The sequence below is a fragment of the Leptonotus elevatus genome, chromosome 17 (assembly GCF_054856555.1).
Source record: "Leptonotus elevatus isolate MCC_2025b chromosome 17, RoL_Lele_1.0, whole genome shotgun sequence".
Classification (NCBI taxonomy): domain Eukaryota; kingdom Metazoa; phylum Chordata; class Actinopteri; order Syngnathiformes; family Syngnathidae; genus Leptonotus; species Leptonotus elevatus.
Window position 1 is genome coordinate 7740717 of NC_141255.1, and position 24505 is coordinate 7765221.

The window sequence follows — 24505 nt, forward strand, 5'->3', positions numbered from 1 at the left end:
TGAGCTGGAACGTATCCTAGCTAACTATGACCATAAGTGCGTACGTGTGTGTGTTCGTGTGTAGAATAATACATGAAATAAAAACGTATTTTCTCTTTGTACTTTTTATTATTTCATCAACAGACGAAACCTATTCCATTTATAAAAGTGACATCATAAACCGACATATGGTCACGTCAGTACCTTACATATTGTATTCTGTACATTTCAGTCAATGCATAAAAAAATGTTGATGGTTTTTTTGTAAGACATTCAACCCCCCCCCTCCACCTTTCATTAGTTCCAGCTCTTGAAAAACTGCTTGAACATGACGGTCTCCTTCCCCTGTGGCAAGATCTCCACCTGAAGCAAAAGCAACAGAGAGCTTTTTTCAGTTATAAATTCAGCATTTTTTGTTTTTTTAGTTACTTTCACTCCAACTTTTAAATGTTTTCTTGTATTGTTACGATCTTTGCTCATAGCTTTACAACTTTCTGTGTAAGCTCACGTTTTTTTCCCCCTTTAAACGTTAAAAAAAAAAAATCATAACATTACTACTTTTCTTTGTAAATATACAACTTTTTCTCATAACCTTACCTTTCCCAGCACCAACATGACTTTTTCTGTTAACATTATTCTTTCTTGTAACATTAGGACATTTCCTTATCGCCAACTTTTTCTAACGTTACGACATTTTATAGTAAAAAAAAAAAAAAAAAACATCACAACCTTTCGTAGTAACAATACATTTTCTGATAACATTACGACCTTTTTCTCGTAATGAAAACATTTGAGAACATTACAACTTGTTCTCTCGTAGGATTAAGACTTTTTCTCATATCATGACGATTGATAAAACTCAAAATAGTAAATATTAAAATGGCAAGAATGTGTTGTCATCATATTTATTTGACATTTGTACTGACCCGGTTCGGTTGACCATTAGTAATGTACAACCCTGCAATATGACAATTTTTTTTCGTAACATTACAACTTGTTCTTTTAGCTACCATTTTTTCCCCCCAACCCCTCATAACAATAAAAAAAATATATTTTATAATTGGATTAGAAAAATACTTTTATACTTAAGTACATTTTATAGTCTATTATTATAATTATTATTATTATTTAATATTGACTCCAGGAGTTGATTCAGTACTTTCCTTTCTCCACCAGTCTTTTAGCTGTACTTCAATTTAACTGAGTGTACTTTTTGCCAACTCTGTGCTTAAGTGATCATAAAAAAAAAAGAAGAAGAAGGAAACTGCAGCAGCGGGTGATAAGGACGTCACCCACAATGAAAACATGAACACAACAGGAGCTGGCGGGAAATTTGTGTCGCGCACCTGTGTTTTCATCCTAGGGTAGTTCATTTGCTCGATGAACTTGTCCGCCATCTGCAGAGCCACCTGCTTCTCCTTGGCGTTGGCCCCGACTCCTGTAAGATATTTTGTTATTTATTATATCTTTTTATTCACACGGTATATTAAATATGATGACCTCCTTGTGACACAAAGGGCTAAAAAAAAGGGGGGGGGGGGTCCGAAAACATTTGCGCATGCTGCTCTTCTTCCAAGTGGTTACCTTTCCAGACGAAAATCTTCCCATTGGCGCCGTTGTCCAGAATGAAGCAATCGTCACGAAGCAGCGCCTCCTTGGCAAATGGGCTCTTACCCTCCATTTTGGTCAGCGACATGGAGCCGGTCGCGTCGGATACCTATCATAAAAGAAAAGTACAGCGGCGATGGTGGCGTTTTGAAATGTCCACCCCAAAATAAGAGCATCCTGCTGTTGACCTTGTAGAGGAAGGCTGCGTTGGAGGCGTCTGCCTTGCTGTCCTCCTCTGGTGTGCTTTCAGCCAGCTCTGGTTTGGTTCCTAAAACCTGTTCACAAAAACATCCAACTTCTGGACTTGCCCTCTCATTTGCCATCCAATACTTCACAGACAGATTGGCAAATTGTCCATTTCCCCTGGATTTACCTTAACCATTTCGGCAGGCTCTTCCCCCTCACTGGAGTCCACGATGCGAGCTTTCCCGTGTCTGTCCGCGTCCCGAATCAGCGAGGCAATCTCCCGCACCTTCTGTTTCTCAAAGACGTTGGCCTGCGAACCAGTCCAGGACACGATGACCTGCAGGTGGAGACGGGTAGGCTACTTTGCAATTGAACACTTTGTAGTCCTGACAAAATAGTTATTTTATTTCCATGGATGACGATGTTGAAAAGACGTGAACAGAAACAGATGACATCAACCGCGTTTGTCAGTTCTTATGAATTTAACGTTTATTGTTAAGTACATGACTTTTCTCATTGCAGTATGGTTTTCTTTGAACTTTTCAGATGTTTTTGTATTCATTCAGTGGCATTATCATCGTTATCCAAATAAGGATTTTTTTTTTTGTTATTCACTTTGCGACATTAGCGTAGCTGTACGAACACTTTTGAAAGAATAGAAATCCGGGCCAACGCTAGCTAGCTAGCTTGTAGCTAAATGATTAATACAGTATTGTTTGTGCATAATTGACAGTGAAAAGGCTCTTGTATTTACAGTTTATGTACCTGAGTTGAATCAGTAGGCCTACTTGTAAATTAACAGTCCTTTCCCGTACAAGTGCGGGTACTTGTGCCCCTTGTGGTCATCACCTCTCCAAGATCCAGGATGAAGCAGTCGCCCTTGTTGAAGCTATTCCAGGACAACTCCACCTCCTTCGCGCGGATGTTGCGTTTCCCTTTAATCTGGTACAAGCGCTGCACCACCGTCCCCGAGCCCCGGGGCCTCCTGAACCCCGACTCCACCCCTCCGTCCTGTGGAGTTTTCATATTGTTATGCTTTTTTATTTTTTTATCTTAGTTATTACGTTTGCTCAAGCTAAGTGCTCTGACCACGTGTAAAGTCATCGCTTGTGTTTTTTTTTTCTTTTTCACATTTTGTCTGAACTAACTATCACTCAAACCGACAGTTTTGCTACTCACATTATCAATATCAAAGTTGTTCATTTGAATTATTTAGCTACGTTTTGTTCATGACCTGTTAGCATAGCAGCTAACACAACTAGCATGTGAAATTCTAACTTCAGCGCATTGACTTTCAACCTCGCTATTGCGCAAGGATAGAATTCAATTCACTTTCTGTCTTCACTCAATTGTAAAGATTTTATTCAGCAATTGAAATGTAGTTTTCAGTATCTGAGTACCTTTAACAGGATTGTAGTAAAGAACAAAATGTAAAGTTTGACAAACAAAATATCTGATCGAAGTTGATTTTATATTATTATTATTATTTTTTTTTTTAAACAGACACGTGTGAATTAATTTTCTAAGTAGTGACTGGTGCGGTGCTGAAGGGCAGACCTTGTAGCTGACACCTCTTGGGAAAAGCGCCATGAACTCGGAGGACTCGTAGCCCTGGGCCTGCCTGTGCTGAATGGGGTCTCCGCCTAGAAAGTTGTCGAGTTGGATGGCCAGCATGGCGCATGCCACCTGCTCGTCGCGTGATGACTTTTCACCTGAATTTTGTTTTAAGGTAAACCACGCACAACATTAGAAATAATCTCCTCATTGGGATCCGACGAGTATCAATTCGTCTCACCTATCCACATGTGGAGGTCGGCTCCCAGTTCGCCGCGGTTCTCGAGCACCAAGTAGGAGTCGCCGTTGTAGAACACCCCCGCGTCGGAGGGAGCCAGTGGGACCGCCTTCATCTTCTCCACCCGCCACACGCGCAGACCCGGCGCCCGGACCTCGGGACCGAACTGACCTGCTGCGGCCTGTAAGGGGAGCATGCTGCACAAACAGATAAAGAGGTGAGTGGCGATGTCATTTATCAAACATAAGACATCCATATCCAGTGCTTGTCCTCATTAGGGTTGTGTGGGAGAGAACAGGATCATATCCCAGCTGGGTTTGGGTTGGTCGTAATGACACTCACATTCACAACCATAGATATTAGAGCGGGGGTTTCAAACCCGTGGCCTGGGGGCCATTTGCAGCCCGCAGGATGATATTTTGCGGTCCCTTGTTTGACATCAAAACTTAACGTTACTGCGGCCCCTATGTTTTTTTTTTTTTTTTTGCCATGTCGTTGCCCTGGCCATTATGTGTGTTTTTCGGTGTTTGGAGGTAGACGTGCTATCCCTTATTAAACCGTGTTGCCCTAAGCGTAAGACAAGAACCATCAAGGTTCGGAATGAAAGAGGTTTTATAAATATGTCAAGGATACTTCGGATCAGAGCGGGGGGGATATCATTTCCCTCTGCTCCATATTTCTTGCTCCCAATTTTAATGCACCACACACAAACACTTGTATATACACTGGGTGGGGTCACATCCACGGTGTAGGGGTAGAGTTCGCCGGTCGGCAAACTTAGTAACAGGGTTAGCCTTCACTAGGTACGCTGGCGTGACGACCGGGACCTTTCCCTGCCGGGCCTGGGGTTCGGGGGTGCCGCCCGTCTCCCGGTGCTCCCATCTTCTCTTCTGCCCCCAGTGGGTGCCCTCGCCGCTCCGCTGTCTGACCCCTCTCCGGCACCGATGCCTGTATACGGGGGATCCCCGGGGTTTGGGGGGCTGGTGGGGTTGGGGTCGGAGGGTAGGGGCTTGGTGGAGGGGGTACGGGTGGCTGGGTGGGGGGTGTCTGGGGGTTATGGGGGCCTGGGGGCGGCGGGGGCTGGGTTGTGGTGGGTGGCGGGTGTGGGTGGGGTCGGGGGGTCCTTTGGTCTCTTGAGGTCTCCCTAATTGGTTAGAATTTAGATGTTTCTGGGGTTGGTGAAAGATTCTCGTTGGTAACCCGGTGGGTAGTAGGTGATGTCTGGTCAGTGCTGGATTTCACTTTTCTTTCTTTTCTTTGATCCTTCCTCGGGTCTCCTGACAACTTCACGACTCTAGCGGGATTCTGAAGTAGTCGGTTTAGGTGAACGGTATGGGATTTTTAATAGCTTTTAGGTAAATTAATGAGCACACACTCACACGCACGAATATGCACACACACCCGCACATAAAAAAGGGGGAGGGGGGGTGTAAGAGAGATGCCGAATGAACAATACTGAGCTCTCTCAGAAGAAAAAAAAAAAGTTTACTTCGCTAGACCGCTGTAAGGAGAAGTGAAAGCATACAATCTTTACCAAGTTTCTACACGGTCACAATCAGATCTTGACTTTCCTTTTGCAGCATACTTCCTCTTTGGATGATGTTTTAAAGGGAAGAAGATATCTTATATAATCTTTAAATAGTTTTAGAAAAAGTATGTGTAATATTTTGGTTTGGTGTTCGTGCCTTGGGATGTAAAATACGGGCCTTGACTCAATAAAGGTTGGGAAACACCGGAGCCAACGATGTTTCATAACCTCTGCTTATGTGGCACAGCAAGATAATGAAGACGCTCGAGCTGGGTGATATAGTTGCTTATCGTGTTGCTGCGGAGGGCTGAATAAATATCAAGACAACAAGGGTGGAGTATATATAACACCAAAGTTAGAATGGAAATCAGCAGTTTGTGTTTCACCGCAACAGAGGCGCCAAGGTGCAGCCGTAAGAGATAAACAAGGACCGCGCGAGTGACAATTCGCCTTGTTGTGAGTGCAGACACCAAAGGGCACGGATCCACCATGACGATATCACAATTTGAACACAAAACGCCCCCCCCCCCCCCCTCAAAATAACAGAAGACACCATTTAACCCTCGCAGAAGAGCAAGATGCACTCAACTGGATGATGTGGCCTGGTGCCATGGTGTCCGACACAAGCTCCATCCTGAACGGGTTCTGGAGAGTCGGATCAAGGGGTTCCGGCGAAGAGTTTGTGCTCAGCAGTTCTGGGTTGTTGTTTTTTTTTTTTTACAGTGAGTAAGAGGTAACTGAAGTCGGTGCGGTGAAAGCCTACCTGGGGTGGAAGCGGGGGGAGGATGGAGTTGTGGTAGAGTCGGGTTCCTCGATACAGGCACTTTAGGGACAGAGCCCTCGTGTCTACTGTGAGACTCACTATTAAGTTAACTAGTGTTTCCTAAATTTCAGTGCATAAAGTGCGCACAGAAAGTATTCAGAGTGCTTCATCTTCCACACATTTTTGTTGGTACAGAATATAATTATACACTACATATTACGTTCACCATGTGGTGTGAATGTAAGAGTTATCAATACCGCTTATCAATCTAATTCCTTTTATTCTTAATTGGGCGAGGGAATGAAATATTGCTGATCTTGTTCTCTTTTTTTCTTCTTCTTTGGTACAGCTAATAACTATTTTGGCTTAACGCTTTCTACCACTAGTTGGCGGCACACGTATTTAGTTTGAGGCGGTGTAAATTTGAAAGAAGAAGAACAAAACAGGAAGTATTTCAGAAGAAGCTTTTGAATATCGTCAGAAAGTGGCCGCTGTAATTTAATTTATAATGCCCTATCTTTGGGCATGATTATCGTGACATGATACAGTAAGTTAATTTTGTTAGTTCTCTCTTGCACTGTACAATACTTGTGTTATTTATTGCTCTTGCTCAGTCACAATACATCACTGATGTAGATAAACAAAGACACATTATTTGTGGTAAATAGTATTATTATTATTTTTTTTACAATGAAAGGAAAAAGGGGATTAAAAAAATGTATTGTTGGAAATCACTGCAGTAGTGAGCAGCTTCCCCATTCACTGTCAGGAAGTGTGATGGGTGCAGCCCAAAAAAAACAAGGCCGCAGTTACTTGCCACTCGATGCGGAGGATAAGTGCAGTAAAAGAACCTTTTCAACAACACTGAATTGGACTGAAGTATTTGATTAGCAAAAAAGAAAACGAAGGCCAAAGAAGGAAAGTATTTTGACGAGTAAGGTTGAAGACTTACCTTAGGCAGGAAAGTAAGTGCGGGACCAAACAGGCAAGGAGTGGAGAAAAGAGTTGTCTCGCCCCAAACACACAAATTCTTTCTCTCACACACACACACTGACTCACTCATAGACCACATATTTCCTTCCTGTGTCAGCCCAGCCCCCCTGTCTCGAACACAAGACCAATGCGATTGAATGGAGATATGGGGGCGGGTGGTTTGTTTTGACTTTTTGACGGAATCACAGAGATTTAATCAGATTCCATTTGAGCAAATGGTGACTGTTTTAAGTCACTCAATGACTCACGATATGGCATTTGACACTTCAAACTCTGATAAATAATGATAAAGAGTTATATCACTGTGACTACTACAGTGAAAGAGCTGCAGTAACACGATCTCACTAGGAATACCTGCGCAGGTACTGAGGTTAGCCTTTGAATGACTCACCCTAGAACGTGTTCAGACATGCAAGATGGTGCTTAAATAACTGATATGCGTACTGTTTTATTCTCAAGCGACCATCGTTTTGATTTATATTATTTTAATGTACAGTGGATGTAAAATAAAATAAAAAGTCACATACACCTTATGAGCGCACTGTTTGGCCATAAAGTACAGTGGCAATTGTTTCGATATTTCCATAGGTTTAAGTTTATTACATGAGAAGGGATGTGCAATTTGTTGATTTTTTTAAAAATTATTTTTTCTTTTATCCTTGCTATTGAGATTTGTTGTGTGTTCGGTCTACTGTCTTATATATGTTAACAATTTTGCTTTTGTGTGCTATGTTGTGGTTGTAGATTTCAATTTGTCAAAGAATTTGGGGGCGGGGGGAGATTTCCACTCGCGGCAATTTCTTTATAGGCAAGGAAACAGCGTCCTCTTGTGTCATGTGCAGGTGCAACATACAGTTGTGCGTTCTTGTGAGCCAATGCCAAAGTTTTCAATGTAATATTCGGTGGTTAGTTTTTCTTGTTTGTAATTGCAAATTTAATCTAGTAATATAATCACTATTGTAATTTTAAAAGTAAAGGTGAATAGAAATCACAAAATGTAGCCAGTTGCAAAACTTAACTATGGTACAAACTTGTTATAAAGTATTTCAGTGCAAATACTTTGAAATGTACACATCAAACAGCTGAGACAAAAGCAAAAAAAAAAAAAACCACACACATTAGTTGTAAAACTTTTTATTTTTCCCAAGTCAAAAACAACAGAGAACACAATGAGATTGTGAAATAATTTTTATACATCGGCACATTTACTTCCTTCATTCCTCTGCATGAAACCCTGTCCTGCCCTTGGACGCTCATTCGTACAAGCTAATGTTTCTGAACAGCCCAAACTGTGCCTGACAAGGCAAGTGTAGTGGACATAAGTTTACCAAGTGCAAAAAAAAAAAAACAACAACACTTGTCATCCATTTTTTTGCGGGGAGAAGCAACATTGTTTGCCGGTTACATTTATTCCTACATAGGACTCCCTGTCACAACAGACAGAATCCACAATGACTCCTGCAGACACAGCTAAGAAAAATAACATTGGATGAAGACCGGAAAAGGTAAGCAAGTCAACCATTTTAAATGAACTAGACAATATCTGGAAAAACAGTCATATTGAAGCCAACTATCTTGTGGCTGGTTAATCAAAACAAACATGAGAAGAGAACCTATGTTGACCATGTAGGGTCACAATTTGAGACATAAGGAGAACATTTCTTAATCCATATGAACTTTAGTAACCAATAGCAAATGAGCAAAAAAAAACAAAAAAAACACACAAACAAGAATCATATTCACACGGAATAGTAGTTTCAACCTTCTTTCTTAAATACATGGAATAGTCAAAATAATTTGAACTGGAAATATTTCAACCGAACAGTTGGATTAACATGTATTACCCCACATGCAAATGATGCCCAAAGCACCGCCCATTTCTTCATAACGTCAAAATTAAAGACAAAAAAATAATTCCCTAGCCCTAAAGGAATAACATTGTCTTTTTTTTGCCTTCAAGATGCCAGAAGTTGTGGGAGGGTGCTGGTGGCTGGTTAAGACATCATTCAGTCTTTGGGGTGCAGAGGACAAAGCAGGGAGGACACATCGTGCCAACTATGCCATAAAAAAAAAAAAAAAAAAAAAGAACGGGCGGGAAGTGATTTAAGGGGAACCGTTCCTCCCTTTAATCGCCAGAGCAAATTACAATCCTTGTTCTGAAAAAGCTTTTGGCAAAACGTTTGCCTTTTCAGAATAGCTTTACGCCCAACATTTCAGAGGCCGAAAGAAGTGAACTATAAAGTTAAAAGGGGAAAAAAATGAACCAGCTTTGTTTTCCTTTCCTTGTCAGCCTTTGGATTTTGCCTGGTGGGGGAACATTTATAAAACTGAAAAAGGCAGCCTTTCCCCCCCGCCTTTCAGGCAAAGCAGTTTGTCTTTCAAATGATAGCTTTAACTTATTTGGGGAAGCGAACATAGGACACACTGGTCAGATGGTCAAAAAGGTGGCGATGGGCTTCCAAGGCGCCGTTCGCCCTCAGCCCCTTCCTCGCCGCAGCCCCTCAGTTATTCTCCTCGTCGCTGTCGTCGGGGCTGATGGCCGGGCTGTAGGTGGGCGAGGTGGGGCTGTATCCGGGCGAGGTGGGGCTGTAGGTGGAGCCTTTGGGGCTAGTTGGCGAGTACGTGGGCGACGTTGGCGAGTACTTGGGCGAAGTCGGCGAGTATGTCGGCGAGGTGGGGGAGTATTTGGGGCTGGTGGGCGTGTAAGTTGGGGAGGTGGGGGAGTAAGTGGGCGAGGTGGGGCTGTATTTGGGTGTCGTTGGAGAATAAGTAGGGGATGTTGGGGAGTACTTGGGCGAGGTGGGGGAGTACTTGGGTGACGTTGGGGAGTACTTGGGCGAGGTGGGGGTGTACTCTGGCGAGCTGGGACTGTACGAGGGGGAGGTCGGGGTGTATTTAGGTGAGGTGGGCGAGTAGGAGGGGGAGCTGGGGCTGTATGAGGGGGAGCTGGGCGTATAGGTGGGGGACTGCGGGGTGTAACGCGGGCTGGAGGGCGAGTAGGATGGTGAAGTTGGAGAGTACGAGGGGGAGGTGGGGGAGTAGTTGGGGCTGGTCGGTGTGTAGTTGGGTGAGGTCGGGGAGTAGGAGGGGGACGTGGGAGAGTAGGAGGGGGACGTCGGGGAGTAGCTGGGCGAGGTGGGCGTGTAGTTGGGCGACGTGGGGCTGTAGCTCGGGCTTGTCGGCGAATAGGAGGGAGAGGTGGGGGAGTAAGACGGTGAGGTGGGGGAGTATGACGGGGAGGTGGGCGAGTAAGAAGGGGAAGTGGGCGAGTAAGAAGGGGAGGTGGGGGAGTAGCTTGGCGACGTCGGGCTGTAGCTGGGTGAAGTGGGACTGTAGCTGGGCGACGTCGGCGAGTAGGAGGGAGATGTTGGGGAGTAAGATGGCGAGGTGGGGGAATAGGAGGGGGACGTCGGGGAGTACGAAGGCGACGTGGGGGAGTATGAGGGAGACGTAGGGGAGTAGCTAGGAGACGTGGGAGAGTAGGAGGGAGATGTCGGGCTGTAATTGGGGCTGGTGGGGGAATAAGAGGGCGACGTCGGGGAATAGGAAGGCGATGTTGGCGAGTAGCCTGGGCTCTGCGGGGTGTAGCCACCAGGGGAGCGGGGCTCGTAGGCGGGTGACGTGGGCGAATAGTTGGGTGACATGGCGCCGCCTGGAAAGGAAACGTACATTTACCATAATGCAATCCTGAGCTCATCACAGCGCTAACTTTAAAGTTCCACTAACCCGGAGATGGGATGTACGGGCTGGCAGGTCCGGGAGATCCAGGTGAGCCAGGAGTGGGCGACCAAGCCGGGGAATAACCCGGAGAGAAGCCACTGGCGTCTGACGCTGCACTCGGGGAGAATCCTGCTGCCCCAGGGGTCATGCCGCTTCCTGGAGGACAAATGGAAGGTCACAAGATATAGAAACTGGTGCTAACAAATGCGCATGTTGAAAAATACATGTGGTGGAAGCGTCCGCTCACCAATACTGGGAGACCAGGCGCCATGGGCCGGTGTCGCTCCAGTGTTCCAAGGGGTCATGGCAGGGGAGCGGCCACTCATGGGACTCGGCACAGAGCCAAAAAACATTCCAGTGGCTAAAAGTAAAACAGGGCAGTCAGAAATGTATGCCAAAACCAATGAAATCCTCCCGAGCGCCTCTCCACTTACGTCCGGCGACGCTGATGCCGGGTATGTTCGTTGGGATCTCCATGCCGTGCTTGCACTTTTCCGCATCCAGAAGCAGGTCAAAGCAGCCTGTTCCGGCAGGAGCCAGTTGGCCGAGCATGATGTTCTCAGACACGCCCTTCATCGGATCGCTTTCTCCGTGAGACGACGCCTCCATCAACACATCCACCTGGACGAAGAAGGGGAGGACGGGAGTTCAACTTCAATTCTTTATGGGGGGGATTTCGACCCCTGGTCGCCCGCCATTCATTTCAGTGGGGGATTTCGACAAGTGAGTTTAGTTTTCATGAAAAACCAAGCCGCCCTCTCACCGTCTCCTCGAAGGAACACTTCATGAGCGGCCCCGTGTCCTGCCGGTTGATGCCGTGACGAGTGATGGCCATCAAGTGACCGCGGCATGTCATGGTGTCGCACAGCAGGGCCAAGTGACGGTAGTTGACGTAGGAGCCGTCGAAGGAGATGACGTGGTACAACTCCCTCTCCAGCGCCTTTCGCACAGCTTCGATTCCAAGCACCTGCATTAGAGCGGGACATGTTTTCGTCGTTACAGATTGCGGCGTTTTTGCATTCTACTACACTGCAATGTCGATTTGAATTTGATTGATTGATTGCTCGGGCCCCACCGTGAAGATCTCCACAATGTCGTTGGACGTGGTCCTGACTGGATCGACGTCCTTCTCGCTCAGGACCCTCATGAGGCTGACGCCGTCCGTCTCGAGGATCCACTCCTGCAGCGCCTTGAACTCGCCGTCCTCGGTGATGATGATCTTCTTCTTGTTGTCCGTCTGGGGCAGGTGCATGTACACCTTGCTGATCTGCTCGATGCCTTGAAGCGTCATGTCCGTCAGCATGTTGGACTCGATGCACCTCAGGAAAACGTCGTCGTCCATTTTGTCCACGACTTCCTCGTCCTGGCCAAGAAAGTCATTTGAGGTTAATACTGCGACTTGAGAGTACGTCTGTTCAGGAGATTATTGCTCACCTCTTGGAACTTGTTCTCGTCGCTCTTCATGATTCGGATTCGCAAAACCAGCTTCTCTGCGTTGTCGTCATTGAAGATGCAGTTCAGGTCGTCTCCGAAACCTTTGGGAGCGTGAGCGGCGGGTGTTAAAAGCATGCCGCCTTTGTCTAAACGTCGCTGCTGAATGCGCAGCCCGCACCTGCGTTGATCTTCTCCGCGATCTGCTCCATGGTCAACTTGCGATCGGTCATGTGCTTGCGGTCCAGCTCAATGCGCAGCAGCCACGGGGAAATGCGCGTCACGTCAAAATCTGGCATCTCGTAGTAGACGTTCACCCACTCCTGGTCCTCGGCCACCACCGTGTTTTGGGGATTGGGGTCGTAGTAGATGGCAGTATTGGCGGTCACCTGAAACAACATGTTATTTATTATTTATTATTATTTATGGAGGGTCAGTTCTGCAGACACTAAATTGGGAATAATGGAGAGAGAAAAAAAATACGGCCCAACAGATAAGGATTTATTATTTTTTAAGGCCAATGCAGATTCTGATATTTGGTAGAATAAACTTTGGATAACTGATTAACTCATTCACTGCCATTGACGACTATAGATGTAAAAAAAGTATTTCTATTAGTCTAACATTTTTTTTCCATTTCATATTTTTTTTATGAAAACCTAGAATTTTTTTTATTGTATATTTATAACATATAAAATTATCATGTGATTAATAACGATTAAATGCCCCCCCCCCTTTTTTTTTATTAGGCTCGTCGGGGGATTAAACATTTTTTGTAATTAATGACATGACTTCACTAGTTAACGATTAATCTGTTCTAAATTGACAACAAAAAAATATTCCTAGGTTTTCATACTCTTGTTAGCAAAAGTGGATTTTATTCTTTTTACTAATAGGAATAGTTCAAATGAATTTTTGACATCTATAGCTGTCAATAGCAGTGAATGAGTTAATTATAAAATACGGAAGTACCAAAAAAAAAAAAAACTTTTTCATCTATCCAACAGTGGTTGGATATCACTGGGGTGACTCTGTGAGAAATACTTTTTGCTCACCTTTCTGAGTGTGGTGTGCTCCAGGCGACAGAGGATGTCTTTGGCTCTCTCGGCATCCCTGGCGGCCTGGCCCAGCAGGAACACCGTCAGCGAGGGCGTTTTGGGCTTCTTGGAAATGTTGATCAACTCCTTCAGACGGGGCACGCCGAGCGTCACGTTTTTGGCCGACACGCCGGCGTAGTGGAATGTGTTCAAGGTCATCTGGGTGGCTGGTTCCCCAAGAGACTGAGCAGCCAGAGCGCCAACCATTTCACCTGGATGGGCCTGGGTGGAAAGAAAGGCACGCGTGATGAGCGACGAGACTCGTAAGGGATCCGCCGCACAATGCTGAACTCACAATAGAATGGTTGAACTTGGTCTCGATCTCTCCCAGCAGCCAGTCGAACGCCTCGGTGGAGAGACGGAACTCCTCCGTCATGCGCTTGGAGCAGAGTGTGGAGCGCAGGTGGATGTTGAAGAGGAGAGTGGCGTTCTCCTGGGCCTGCCTGCTTAGCCGGTCTTCGCCGTTCACAATGACCAGCTTCTTACTCAGCTCGTGGACACCTGAAGAAGGCTCGAGTAAGTCTCAAGTCTTAACCTTCAAATTTCAACTAAGTCATTTCATCTTGGGCAAGTCCAGTCATGTCGTGAATATGAAACTATTTTCCGACAAACCTTCAACAACCCTAATTGGATTGAGGTCTGTCGGAGTCCGGGGGTTTATGCGGAAGATCTTCTGAGCGTTCCAAATCATTCTCGCCAAGTTGCACGGTAACACCACCTGTAGGGGAGGAGGGGAATTGCAGCGAGTGAGTCGCTGAAACAATGAGAGCGGATGAAAGCGTGGCGGCGGGAATGGGGCGCACCTTACTGTCGCCGGTCGGGAAAATAGTTCGGAGGTTCTCCCTGTCCTCCTTCATCTTCTCAAACTCCCTCTCCAGTGTGCCTTGCACGTGGGCATTGGTCATCACATCTTTCACAACATCCTCTTGTAGCGTTCGCCTCAGCGATCTCTCGTTGCTGCAGTCAAACTTGAACCTAAACGGACGGGACAAGTTCATTGACCGGTCCGCTCGTAAAATTAAGTCAGGGAGGACACATGGATATAAGCCATACTTCTTTTCAAAGGCTTTGTTCGATGGTTTGAGTGTCGCCATATTTTGGAACTCGACATTCTCTCCCGCCAGGCCGTCCTCGCCATAACGCAGCTGCACCACCTGGTTAATGGAATTTCGCACCGTGCCGTCGTATTTGACCATCACAGACTCCATGGACTTGATCAGACGTCGCTGGATGTAACCTAGAAGAGCGCCACAGATATTTTAAGTTTCTGTACAGTTACCGATAGGGTTGAATGATTCTGAAAAATAATCCAGAATTGTGCCCCCCCCCCCGCCCCCAATATAGCAGTTTCGATTTAATATGCTTTTATTTTTTCAATGTCTTCTTTCAATGTGTTTACAAGCAATACATTAATCTGGGTTATTATAAACAATATTAGATTAAATGCAGATGAACCATGGATTTATACGCAAGACAGTTTATTTATCTACCTTCAATTAGTGTTAACTTATTTAAAGATGGAGATGGAGTCCTTTGACCATTCACTACGAAACTTCCACCAAATAAGTGTGGCGTAAACATAAATCAGATTACGACAGTATTCCAAATCTGTGGCTTTTCATGTTTTATGAAATGATATGTAAACATGTGGGCTGCATTTTTAAGAACCGATTCTATCTACAGGGTTCCTGCAACTTAAGGCAAATTAAATTTAGGGCCGCAAGACTTTTAAATAGCCAGGGTTTCCCTAGCCTGGCAAGCCACACCCACTTTCTTGAAAAAGAAAGTTGGTCTGGACAGGCGTCCTTAGACAGCGATTCGGCACCGGTCGAAAACAGGCCGGCCAATCAAATTTGTCTATTTGCGTGACGTCATCTTCGTGAGCAACGTCACTCCAAGTTTTTCACTACTGTCTCTCTTCGGCTAGTAGCCATGTTGGATTTTTACTCCATCTCCGCAAAAAAAAAGAAAAAAGACAGTGCTTTATAGGCCTGGTGGCCCACTAGGCTTTTCTTATCGGCTTACCAGTCTCGGCTGTTTTGACGGCTGTGTCGATAAGACCCTCTCTGCCTCCCATTGCGTGGAAGAAGAACTCAGTCGGCGTCAGGCCGGCCAGGTAGGAGTTCTCTACGAAGCCTCTGCTCTCTGGGCCGTAATCGTCTTTGATGAAGTGAGGCAGTGTGCGGTGTTTGAAGCCAAATGGGATTCGTTTGCCCTCCACGTTCTGCTGTCCCACCACAGCAATAACCTAAGAGAACAGATCATACTGAGTTTCTGGGATGGGATTCAAGCCTTTCACCTGTCATGGCGGAGTCATCTCTACCTGCGAGATGTTAATCTTTGAGCCCTTGGACCCGGCCACCACCATGGACTTGAAGTTATTGTATTCAGACAGAGACTTCTGAGCCGAGGAACCCGTTTTGTCACGGGCATCGTTGAGGATACGATTGACCTGGTTCTCAAAGGTCTGCCTCAGCGTGTTGCCAGGGGTCGGCTCCAGCTCGTTGTTGTGGGCCTTCTCAATGACCTGGCAGGCAGATAGTAAAAATTTAGCCTTTGTTCAAGGTGATCAGATGTTGTATAACATCTGCGAAATGCTTCGTGCTTACTTCTATCACATCCTGTTTGGCCTTCTTGATCGTGTTTTGGATGTCAAGGTAAGTCTTGGCATCAGCAATGGAGTCACCAATACCGATGGAATGACCTAAGGGGGGAGAAAATTATTTAGTTGATCGTTCCTTGAAAGTTGCAACTGTGTCGTTTTTCAGCCTTGCCTTCAATGAGTAGCCAGTTGTTGACCACGGTCTGGATGTTGGAGTAGAAAAGTCGGGTGACGTCATGTCCCATCTCCAGGTAGGAAATGTGGACGAGGGAACCAGCTGACGTTCCCAGAGACTTCTTACACAGGATGCCCATTATCAACTCGCCGTTTTCCACGATAACCTAAAAAGGCAAACACTCAAACGTAAGGTTTCCTGCAAAGCTTTTCACTTTGACTTGCAAATGAGGACTCCAAATACCTTGGTGTCACCGGGCGAGATGTGTTTATAAGGGCCGCTGTCTTCCTCGTCCGGGTGGGTGCTGTGCGTGCGGATGACATTGATGTGTCCGGGAATGATCAGGCTGAAGATCTGCTTGCCGGTCCACAGCGGGCGGGGCTTGAGGATGGCTGGCTGGGGCACCTTACCATCCCAGGTGGAGAGGAACATGAGGAGGTTCATGACTTCGCCCTGTGATGGAGGAGGAACACGATTATCTTAAAACGTCAAACTCAAACGAAACATTCGTCCGGCGCCCCGACTCCGCACCCGCTCTAAGAAGACGTCCCTCTTGGTGAATTTGCGCACAGCTGTCAGAGTGTCCTGCACGATTCCCATGACGGGCCTGTTGGACTGGGGCGTGACGATCATACGCGGCACCATGGCCAGCTCTTGAATCTCGGCTCTTGTCTCGAGGGATTGCGGCAGGTGGAGGTTCATCTCGTCCCCGTCAAAATCGGCATTATATGGGGTGGTGACACTAGCCGGGGGAAGTTAATCCAACTTTTTTTTTAATACAAATTGTGTAGCAAAGCATCATCATATGAAAATGTTTCTGTAGAGCATATGGGTCAACATATTTGAAAATATCTCTGATACCTTAGGTTGAGTCGAAATGTGGACCAAGGCAGAATTCGAACCCTGTGCCCCATCATAGACATTTTATGCAGTGTGGGCTGTCTGTTAAAGATGATGATGTCGCCGTCACACATGTGCCTTTCCACCTAAGAGAAGAAGGCATTCAGTCAGTCACCGGTAATATATATTTTTTAACCCTTCTCAAAGAAATAGGGATGACTTGAATCTCACCTTGTAGCCAATCTGCAAATGAAGGTCACTTGGTTTGGGGTGAAATCGCAAGTCAATTCTGTCTCCATTATCGCGGATGATGTATTTGGCTCCAGGGTACTGGCTGTTGCCTCGTCGCACGAGCTCTTGCAGTCTAACAAAAAGTGCAAAACAAGGAGAAATTATTTTTCCACACTTGGATGTTGTCCAACTGGAAAATGTTCTCGTACCTGTCATTGTTAAAAGGCGTGACAATTTCCGGGAAAGTCATATTGGCAGCAATAGATCGCGGGACGCCCACTTGGTCAATTTGGAGATTTGGATCCGGGGTGATGACAGTTCGCGCTGAGAAATCGACACGTTTGCCCATCAGGTTGCCTCGGACTCTGCCTTCTTTGCCCTTTAGACGTTGTTTGATAGATTTGAGAGGGCGGCCAGACTTTTGCATTGCCTGAGAGCGGTCGGACAAAAATGTGAGAAGGTTTACAATTTGTACGGTCCAATGACGATTTTGGGAAGGTACGCAAATGAAGGCGCAAACATACTCTGGGCAGGCCTGGCAGTTCGTTGTCCACCATGGTAGCCACGTGAAACTGGAGCAACTTGACGTCCTCTGCGATGACGTGAGCTGCGGCGCCACTTTGCTCGTTTCTCCTCAGCTGATTGTTGATTTTGACAATGTCGGCCAACTTGTGGGTCAGGTCATCCTGTAGAACGGAACATAATCAGGTAATTAAGTACAGTTCACTGTTAAGTGCAATATATTTTAAGTTTAACATTAATACACTTGCCTAGACATTGTCAATAAAGTAAAAAAAAAATATGTTTACAAATCAATTGAATTTGTGTGGCCCATTTTTATTAGTAGTATTTTAAATGCGTTATCGCGTTACGTGCAGTCTCACCTGGTTACGAGCGGAGCCCTGCATGACTACAGCTGGCCTGACAGCCAGAGGCGGCACCGGCAGCACGGTGACGATCATCCATTCCGGCCGCGCAAACTTAGGATCCATGCCCAAGATGATGTCTTCCTCATCAGAGATGCGTTTAAAGACTTCGTGCACGCGTTCGGGGCTCAGCAGGATCTTCTTCTCCTGCGAATCCTCGTTCACGTGCTTCCACTCCGCGTACAGCTCCAGGCCAGAGCGTCTGATGCGAGGCTGGTAGCGCCCGCAGCCACCATGTCCCTGCATAGTTTTGTTATTGTTAGGGAAATTTGCATTTTTTTTTATATATATATGAATAGACTTATTATGTACAGCGTGTCAGTACTTATACCATCTTTGCCATACCTTCTCCTTTGTAATGTCCTCCTCTGTCTCCTGCTGCTCCATCCCGAATTTGTTGTCCATCTCCTCGCCTCCTTCACAGATATTTTTGCCTTTGCACAGCTCATACACGTGCGTCAAGCGCTTCCTGGGTTGCCCTTTGGATTTGATCAGGATATCTTTGATCTTTGGATTGTTCTGTAGATAGACATAGTTGTTGTTGTTTTTTTTAATTGACAACAGATTCCCACTTAAGTAATATTAGAATGTGACATAAAGCAATGTTTAAGCATCTTACCGAATCCACTAGTAGCTTGGAACAAAAGAAGCAGACGCAACGCATAACCTTCATTATTTTGGAAATAAAGCCGACGTGGAACACAGGCTTTGCCAGTTCAATATGTCCAAAGTGTCCCGGGCATTCAGTCATGTTGCCTGAAAAGGAGCAAATTCAATGTCAGACAAATGTCCTACACACAAAGTTACGACGCAGTTACAATATTGTACCTGCACACGTCTGACATTTTCCACTTCGCTCGATGACCCCTTGTCTCGGGTCCATAAGGCCACCAAGTTTCGGACGACCACCTTCTGTAGTTTCAGGGTATTTGATACCCCCCTCGGTTACCGACATTCGTTTCTAAAAGAGACATGTAGAATCAGCGCCACAGCTTCATAAGCCGTCAATAAAAGCGTGGGAGCTAATTACAAGCATTGCTTAACCTCCATCCATCATTGTGCAACCTTAGTCACATGCAGGCATTTTTCCAACTAATAATTTGGTACTTATTGCATAAACATTATGTACTTGGTGCAATCATCAATCTGGGGGCAAGAAAAAATAAGCAATAACTGTAATTTTTCAATGTATTTTTATTTATGGGTATTGGTATTACTCCATTCATTACCACGCGACGACAAGGAAAAAAAGAGCAGTAAACATTTCACGTACTGTGATCATTTGTGGCAAAATAAACAATTGTAAGAGATCACGTGAATATTTTTGACTGAAAGTGGTGTGCTTAAAGTTTGTAAACTTCCTCGAACATGCTCGTTAGCTCGAGCCCAAGCCTGGAAACAGCGAGCTAGGCTAGGCTAACGGCTAGCATTGTTCACTGTAACTCGAGCCTTTGCCACAAATGTCAAAACTACAACATCAGTCGCGAAATCAGGGAAGTCGTGTGTATGATTTGTAAATGCAGAAATACAAATCTCCCCCGTCCCCCCCGACAGAAGACCTACAAGCTCATCAGGGCTGATGATGCCGAACTGAACTCTCTTGATCGTGCGCAAGGGGCATGCGCTGTCGCCGGAGGGCGGTCCGTGCATCCTGTCTATTCAAAAGACGCGTCCTTCCTCGACACGTCGCTTTGTGAGCAGGAACAGCCTGTAAGTATTCACCACGGTCCCGAGCAGGCCACCAACGGCGACCGGAAAGTCTCCGGTGGCGGTATCCCAGGGACCTCTGTTGTCAGTCGCCTTTTAAAAACGATTTAAACGTGCTTTTAGTCGGGATAGGAGACGACTAACGACCCCCTTTCCCTTTTCCGATCTACGTGGTGGTGCGCTCAAAGCGCTTCTGAGCTGTAGAACGCCCAACGAGTCGTTATATAGACTGTGTGCCTGCTACGGGGTTCCACAGTCAAGAAAGCAGGGTCTGACACTCCGGTGGGTGGGACATTCCTAGCTGTAAGAGAACGTTCATTGGTCGCACAAGTGACTTGTATGAATAAATTATTTTGTCTTACGTAGAGCCAATGAACACGCACGGTTAGTTTCCCAGCCAATCACAACAAAAGGCGGGCGTTGGTATGCTCAAAATCTCTTTTTATTGGCCAACTCACAACCGATTACGCAGCCCTACGTATGGCAAACGTTGGAATGTGCGAATGGTAAATGCGCTTCTCCCGATTGGTGCATTTTTTCGTTAATGTGAAGTAGGAAGAAATGATTGTCCAATCACGTTAAAGATTTATGCCTTCTAATAATAATTTTAACAAAACCCACCCCGTTTCCGATTTTTGCCGAGGATAGCCGATGTGGGATTCTTCCCTCAAAGCAAAACTAAAAAAAAGTCTGTTTCCCGGTTCGTCTCGCTGTGGGTGAGCCTGGGCGCTAAGAAAGGAGGCTCAGAGTTGAGGCCCGTTAAAATAGTGTGATTAAACACACACTTATTGTCGAATCACAGTGTATTGTTACAACAAAACACCGTGTATTGGACTCTTTGTTTTCAATTTTTTCCCTCAACGTCGACGTTTTGGATTTTCATCATCGACCCTTTGGAATCCGTGGGACTTTGTCGAAAGCCTCGGACTCGCCTGATTGCGAAGGCCGGACGCTGCATTGGACAGGCGGCATGCCGAGTAGGAAAATCCGGGGAAGCCTTCGGTGTTGGCTATTTGTTGTCACGTCGCTGTATTTTGACAACTAATGTTGAAATGTTGATCATTTTGTTTATTACACTCAAGACCGCACTCAACTGTTTTTCTACCCTTTTAACTATTTTTTTAAACGACTGACTTGGTCGCAGGCCTACGTTTTGAAAACTGTTCTCGACGGTGAAGAAACTAACTTGGCCAGCAAAATGTCCGATGCTCTCATTTTAAACTTTTAATCGCCTTACTGGAATTCTTGTATAACATGTAAGTATTGTGTTAATCGTAAGTATTTGAACTAACTAGTTCAAATACTGTTGAGTGATGGCCTCAAGGCGATTACATTGTTAGCTTGGACCTCTAATTTTCTAATGCTTTTTAGGCCATTTGGGCTTTTCTTGATAACCACTTTTGCTGCGAAAATGTTTTTTAACCGTTACGTTCGGAGCTCAGTCTTCCTCATCACCGTTAGCTTCGCGACTCTACACGTTTCATTTGTCGTCATTACTCTTTCGATTGGATTCGCATTGTGTTCTCGCCGCGTTTGAGTGACTAAACTTGTCATAACACGTTTAAAGGACGACGTAGTGTTATTATTTAACCGAGGGGCTTAGGTGATTTCGACGAGAGCTGAGTTTTAGCTTATCTGTGGGCACAACATGGCGGAGTTAGCCGACAGACTGAAGGGAAAATGGAGCCCGGGGGATAACGTCGTTGTTAATGCCCCGGCTAGAATGCTGCGTATTTAAAATACATTAATTCACAATGTGTAATTCACATGTACAGTATATTTAGACTATGTCGAACGAACAATGTGTGACGAAGACGCTGTTGGGCCCGTATTTAGAAGAGTCCAGAATTGTTGTCGAATACAGAAGCCATTTTGCTAACCGACTATTGTTATTCATTGCATATTTGTCCACTGCTCTAGCAAGACGTGCCTGTTACTAATTTACAGGTTACAGGCACGATTGACCAAAAGTAGGTATAAATGTTTCATTTATTTCTATTTACAGTGTAGTTGTCACTCATACGTTCTAACACATTTTCCACTTTTAAGATACCAACTTCAAAGAGGGAAGCAAGTAGGTCCAGAAGCCTGTAGAAAATCGAAGTCAAATCATGTCCAAGTATGTAACTAAAAAAATATGAACAGTTTTGCGTAGGTTTGTTCTCATAAATACTTGAAAAGACCTTTACTGTACAATGCGACGCACAAGCACCATACAACTCCACAAGGTTTACTGAGATTAACTCTTGATTTATCCCACTATCAAGCAAAATAGTTCCAAAGTAGGGGGTTGCTATCAAGTTTCAACTTGAATCTTTAGTAGTATTTCAAATCATGGTTTAAAGAGGAAAAAAAAGGCTTCAAATCAAGTGTTAGCCTTTCAAGTTAAGGTTTTAAGCCAAGTTAAGGGTGTCTTGCCGGGGTTTGCATTGTATGGCAGAAGTTAGGGTTTAGTTTCAAATAATGATTTGTTAGAGAAGTAGGTAATATATATTATTTTAATATGTGCGTTAAACATTTAAACAATGTTAATGTTCAACGGCAACAACAAAATGTCATAAATCTTCCTCATTTTCTGTTTGAATAAAGACACTTGAACCAGCATAACTTGTTTGTAATCTTTTGGAATCTTTTTTTGTTGTTGCTACAATTGTTTGGTAATTTTGCTGACAATGTACAGGTGGGCTACTTTTTACTTTTGTAGCAGGTGCAGCAGGGTGAGATCGTCGAGCAAGGGCACCGAATGACCACAGTATGCTATTATTACAATTGCACTTGTGCATTACAATAAATAGTTCAATGTCGTAAATTCAGACACGGGTTTGTAGCCTGAGTTATGGTTTATAGTTGGGATTTCAATAAAGGTTTCCAGCCCCTTCACTCCTTAATTGATCCTTTTCATACCATCCTTCCTTCAATTCATCCTTTTTTTTTTAATATCATTTGTTTCCCTTCTTTCATTACTACTGATATATTACCTAGATACTTCATGATTATTAAGTCTAACCCTGTATCCATCAAAATATGGCTGTGTAGTCGCTACAAAAAGCACCTTAGTGGCCTAATAGCGCCCCCGCGTGTCTATTTTTCCAAATAACCACAGCAATACCCAGCTGTTACGCAATACGAATGACCAAAGCGGAAATGGGCGGTGCTCAGAGTTCAAACTTGCGCCCTCTGCTGTTCCAATAAGGTTGTTGCACGAAGGCGGACATTGGAAGTAAAATGCGCTCTTCTAATGCCATTTTGTGACGTAAAGGTACGCTGAAGTAGTTCCAGTTTGCTGCTTATGCGACGTAAAGGTACGCTGAAGTAGTTCCAGTTTGCTGCTTACGCGAGGGTAAAGCTGAAACCCCGTCCTCTGTGATAAAGGGTACGTCGCACACACGCACGAACGTCGCGTGTACACGACAACGTGGTGCTGTATTCATGTGCGTCACTGTGTATAAATGTCCGAGTAGCAGCGTTTTTAGTCGTCGTGAAGTCATTGTGTAAACGGACTGAGATTATTATTGTTGTCCAACCCAAATAGCCGTAAGTCGTCATAACTCATGTGAGAAGTGCGAATGCGCGTAACGACGGGGCACATTCCCAGTATGACATTAGCGTGTTGAAAGATGACCTTTGAAACATCAAATTTAGATAGAGAAATCAATAACGAGGGGGGCGGATAAAAGGGAAAGTATCTCAACAAATAGAGCTCAATAGACTTTTTGTTGGTTTTCTTGATTGTTTTTTGTTGTTGGAAGCTACCCTGTGACTAGGCCTCTTGTCCAAAGTCAGCTAGGAAAGACCGCTGCTTTGCTTTGACCCCAATTAGGACATGTGAAATAGAAATGGATGTTTTTCCTGTTTAATTTCTAACACATCGGGATGTGTTTCATATTAAAAGTGAGTGACTATCATGGGAGGCAGTGCTCACTCTTTCAACCCTCCATCCATCCCCTTTCCGGGCCCAGACCTTGTCCAATGTCCAGACTGTCCTATTCCACAAGTGTTTGTTTTGGGTGACGTCATCCCAGGGCCGCTGCCATCTTTCATCCAGTCTTCCTTTTTATCACCTACGTGCCTCTTCATACCCTCTTTCCAAAGGTTCATCAATTAAAAGCATTCTTTCCGAATGGCCTCGTTCGCTGGAAGGAAGGTCTTGTTGTGTGCCTTTTCGGCCCGTCTTAGACTGTGTCACTTAAACTGCCAGTTTGTGTCAAAATAAGTCATCTTCAGTTTTGACACATTGGTAGACATTTATGTCAAAGGGTTACAAATACAAATTTATCTTGCTGCCACTAACAACATGACTGTGATTAGAGAGAAGCTACTTAAAGCAGAGTCAGTGTTGGCAACTCAGCAATTTGGTTACAATTTATTTATTTATTTTGCAACTTTACTCGAAAAAAAAAAAGTTTAATCACTGCATCGCACGCGGCTCTAAGACCTTTGCAAAATAGTTGGGGAAGATTACATAACCGCAGTCGTTTGCTTTTGAGAAGTATAAACGCTTTGGCTGATGTGGGGGCGGTTGGTGTCACATTCTACCATACGAAATCAAGCAAGATGGTATGTTTTTTATTCATTAGCTACAAATGCACGAAACCATCCCATCTCTTAACACAATATGTAACGAAATACTGCACTTTTTACGAAAACTTGACAAACAGAAGCAGTCTAATAAAAGCCCACCATTCATTCCTATGGTACCTAGGAAGCATCACTTCCTTTATTTGTTTCTTTTATTTAGTGACACAGCAGCTTCTTCTTCTTCTTATTATTATTATTATTATTTTTTAAGTACCATACATTTGTTAACTATACTTGAGTTGTTTTAATACATTTACATACAATGCATTGTTTTTAAACACTTGAGTTGATCCAGATTTTATTGAACTTTTATTTGAATTGAGTCATTATAGTAAAGAATTATTTTAAA

At 44.7% G+C, this 24505-nt stretch overlaps 3 protein-coding genes across 4 annotated transcripts in view; 1 reads left to right on the forward strand and 2 right to left on the reverse strand.

The window, feature by feature from the left end:
- Positions 1-88: 88 nt before the first annotated feature.
- Positions 89-6925, reverse strand: capgb (capping protein (actin filament), gelsolin-like b). The gene is made up of 9 exons (XM_086058416.1): positions 6809-6925; positions 3569-3762; positions 3331-3485; positions 2623-2784; positions 1961-2110; positions 1776-1862; positions 1564-1696; positions 1326-1417; positions 89-342 (listed from the first exon to the last, which is right to left on the reverse strand). Exons 2-9 carry the CDS (start codon positions 3759-3761, stop codon positions 277-279), a joined length of 1038 nt encoding a protein of 345 aa, XP_085914542.1. The 5' UTR covers position 3762; positions 6809-6925; the 3' UTR covers positions 89-276.
- A 1042-nt stretch (positions 6926-7967) lies between these two features.
- polr2a (RNA polymerase II subunit A) lies at positions 7968-19782 on the reverse strand. The gene is made up of 28 exons (XM_086059825.1): positions 19435-19782; positions 18700-18832; positions 18491-18627; positions 18217-18390; positions 17830-18111; positions 17470-17631; positions 17155-17375; positions 16946-17078; positions 16736-16860; positions 16406-16616; positions 16118-16327; positions 15872-16040; positions 15707-15801; positions 15421-15624; positions 15123-15345; positions 14151-14334; positions 13901-14072; positions 13710-13815; positions 13393-13598; positions 13056-13319; positions 12182-12389; positions 12004-12104; positions 11645-11932; positions 11333-11536; positions 11004-11190; positions 10817-10930; positions 10576-10725; positions 7968-10501 (listed from the first exon to the last, which is right to left on the reverse strand). Exons 1-28 carry the CDS (start codon positions 19519-19521, stop codon positions 9351-9353), a joined length of 5901 nt encoding a protein of 1966 aa, XP_085915951.1. The 5' UTR covers positions 19522-19782; the 3' UTR covers positions 7968-9350.
- A 2994-nt stretch (positions 19783-22776) lies between these two features.
- zbtb4 (zinc finger and BTB domain containing 4) overlaps positions 22777-24505 on the forward strand; it is a 28252-nt gene continuing 26523 nt past the window's right edge. The window contains exon 1 of one of the 2 annotated variants that reach the window (XM_086059324.1): positions 22777-22951. The gene's annotated coding sequence lies outside the window, so the exon portion shown is untranslated. The remainder of the gene's footprint in view (positions 22952-24505) is intronic. The other variant, XM_086059325.1, reaches the window with a different exon arrangement.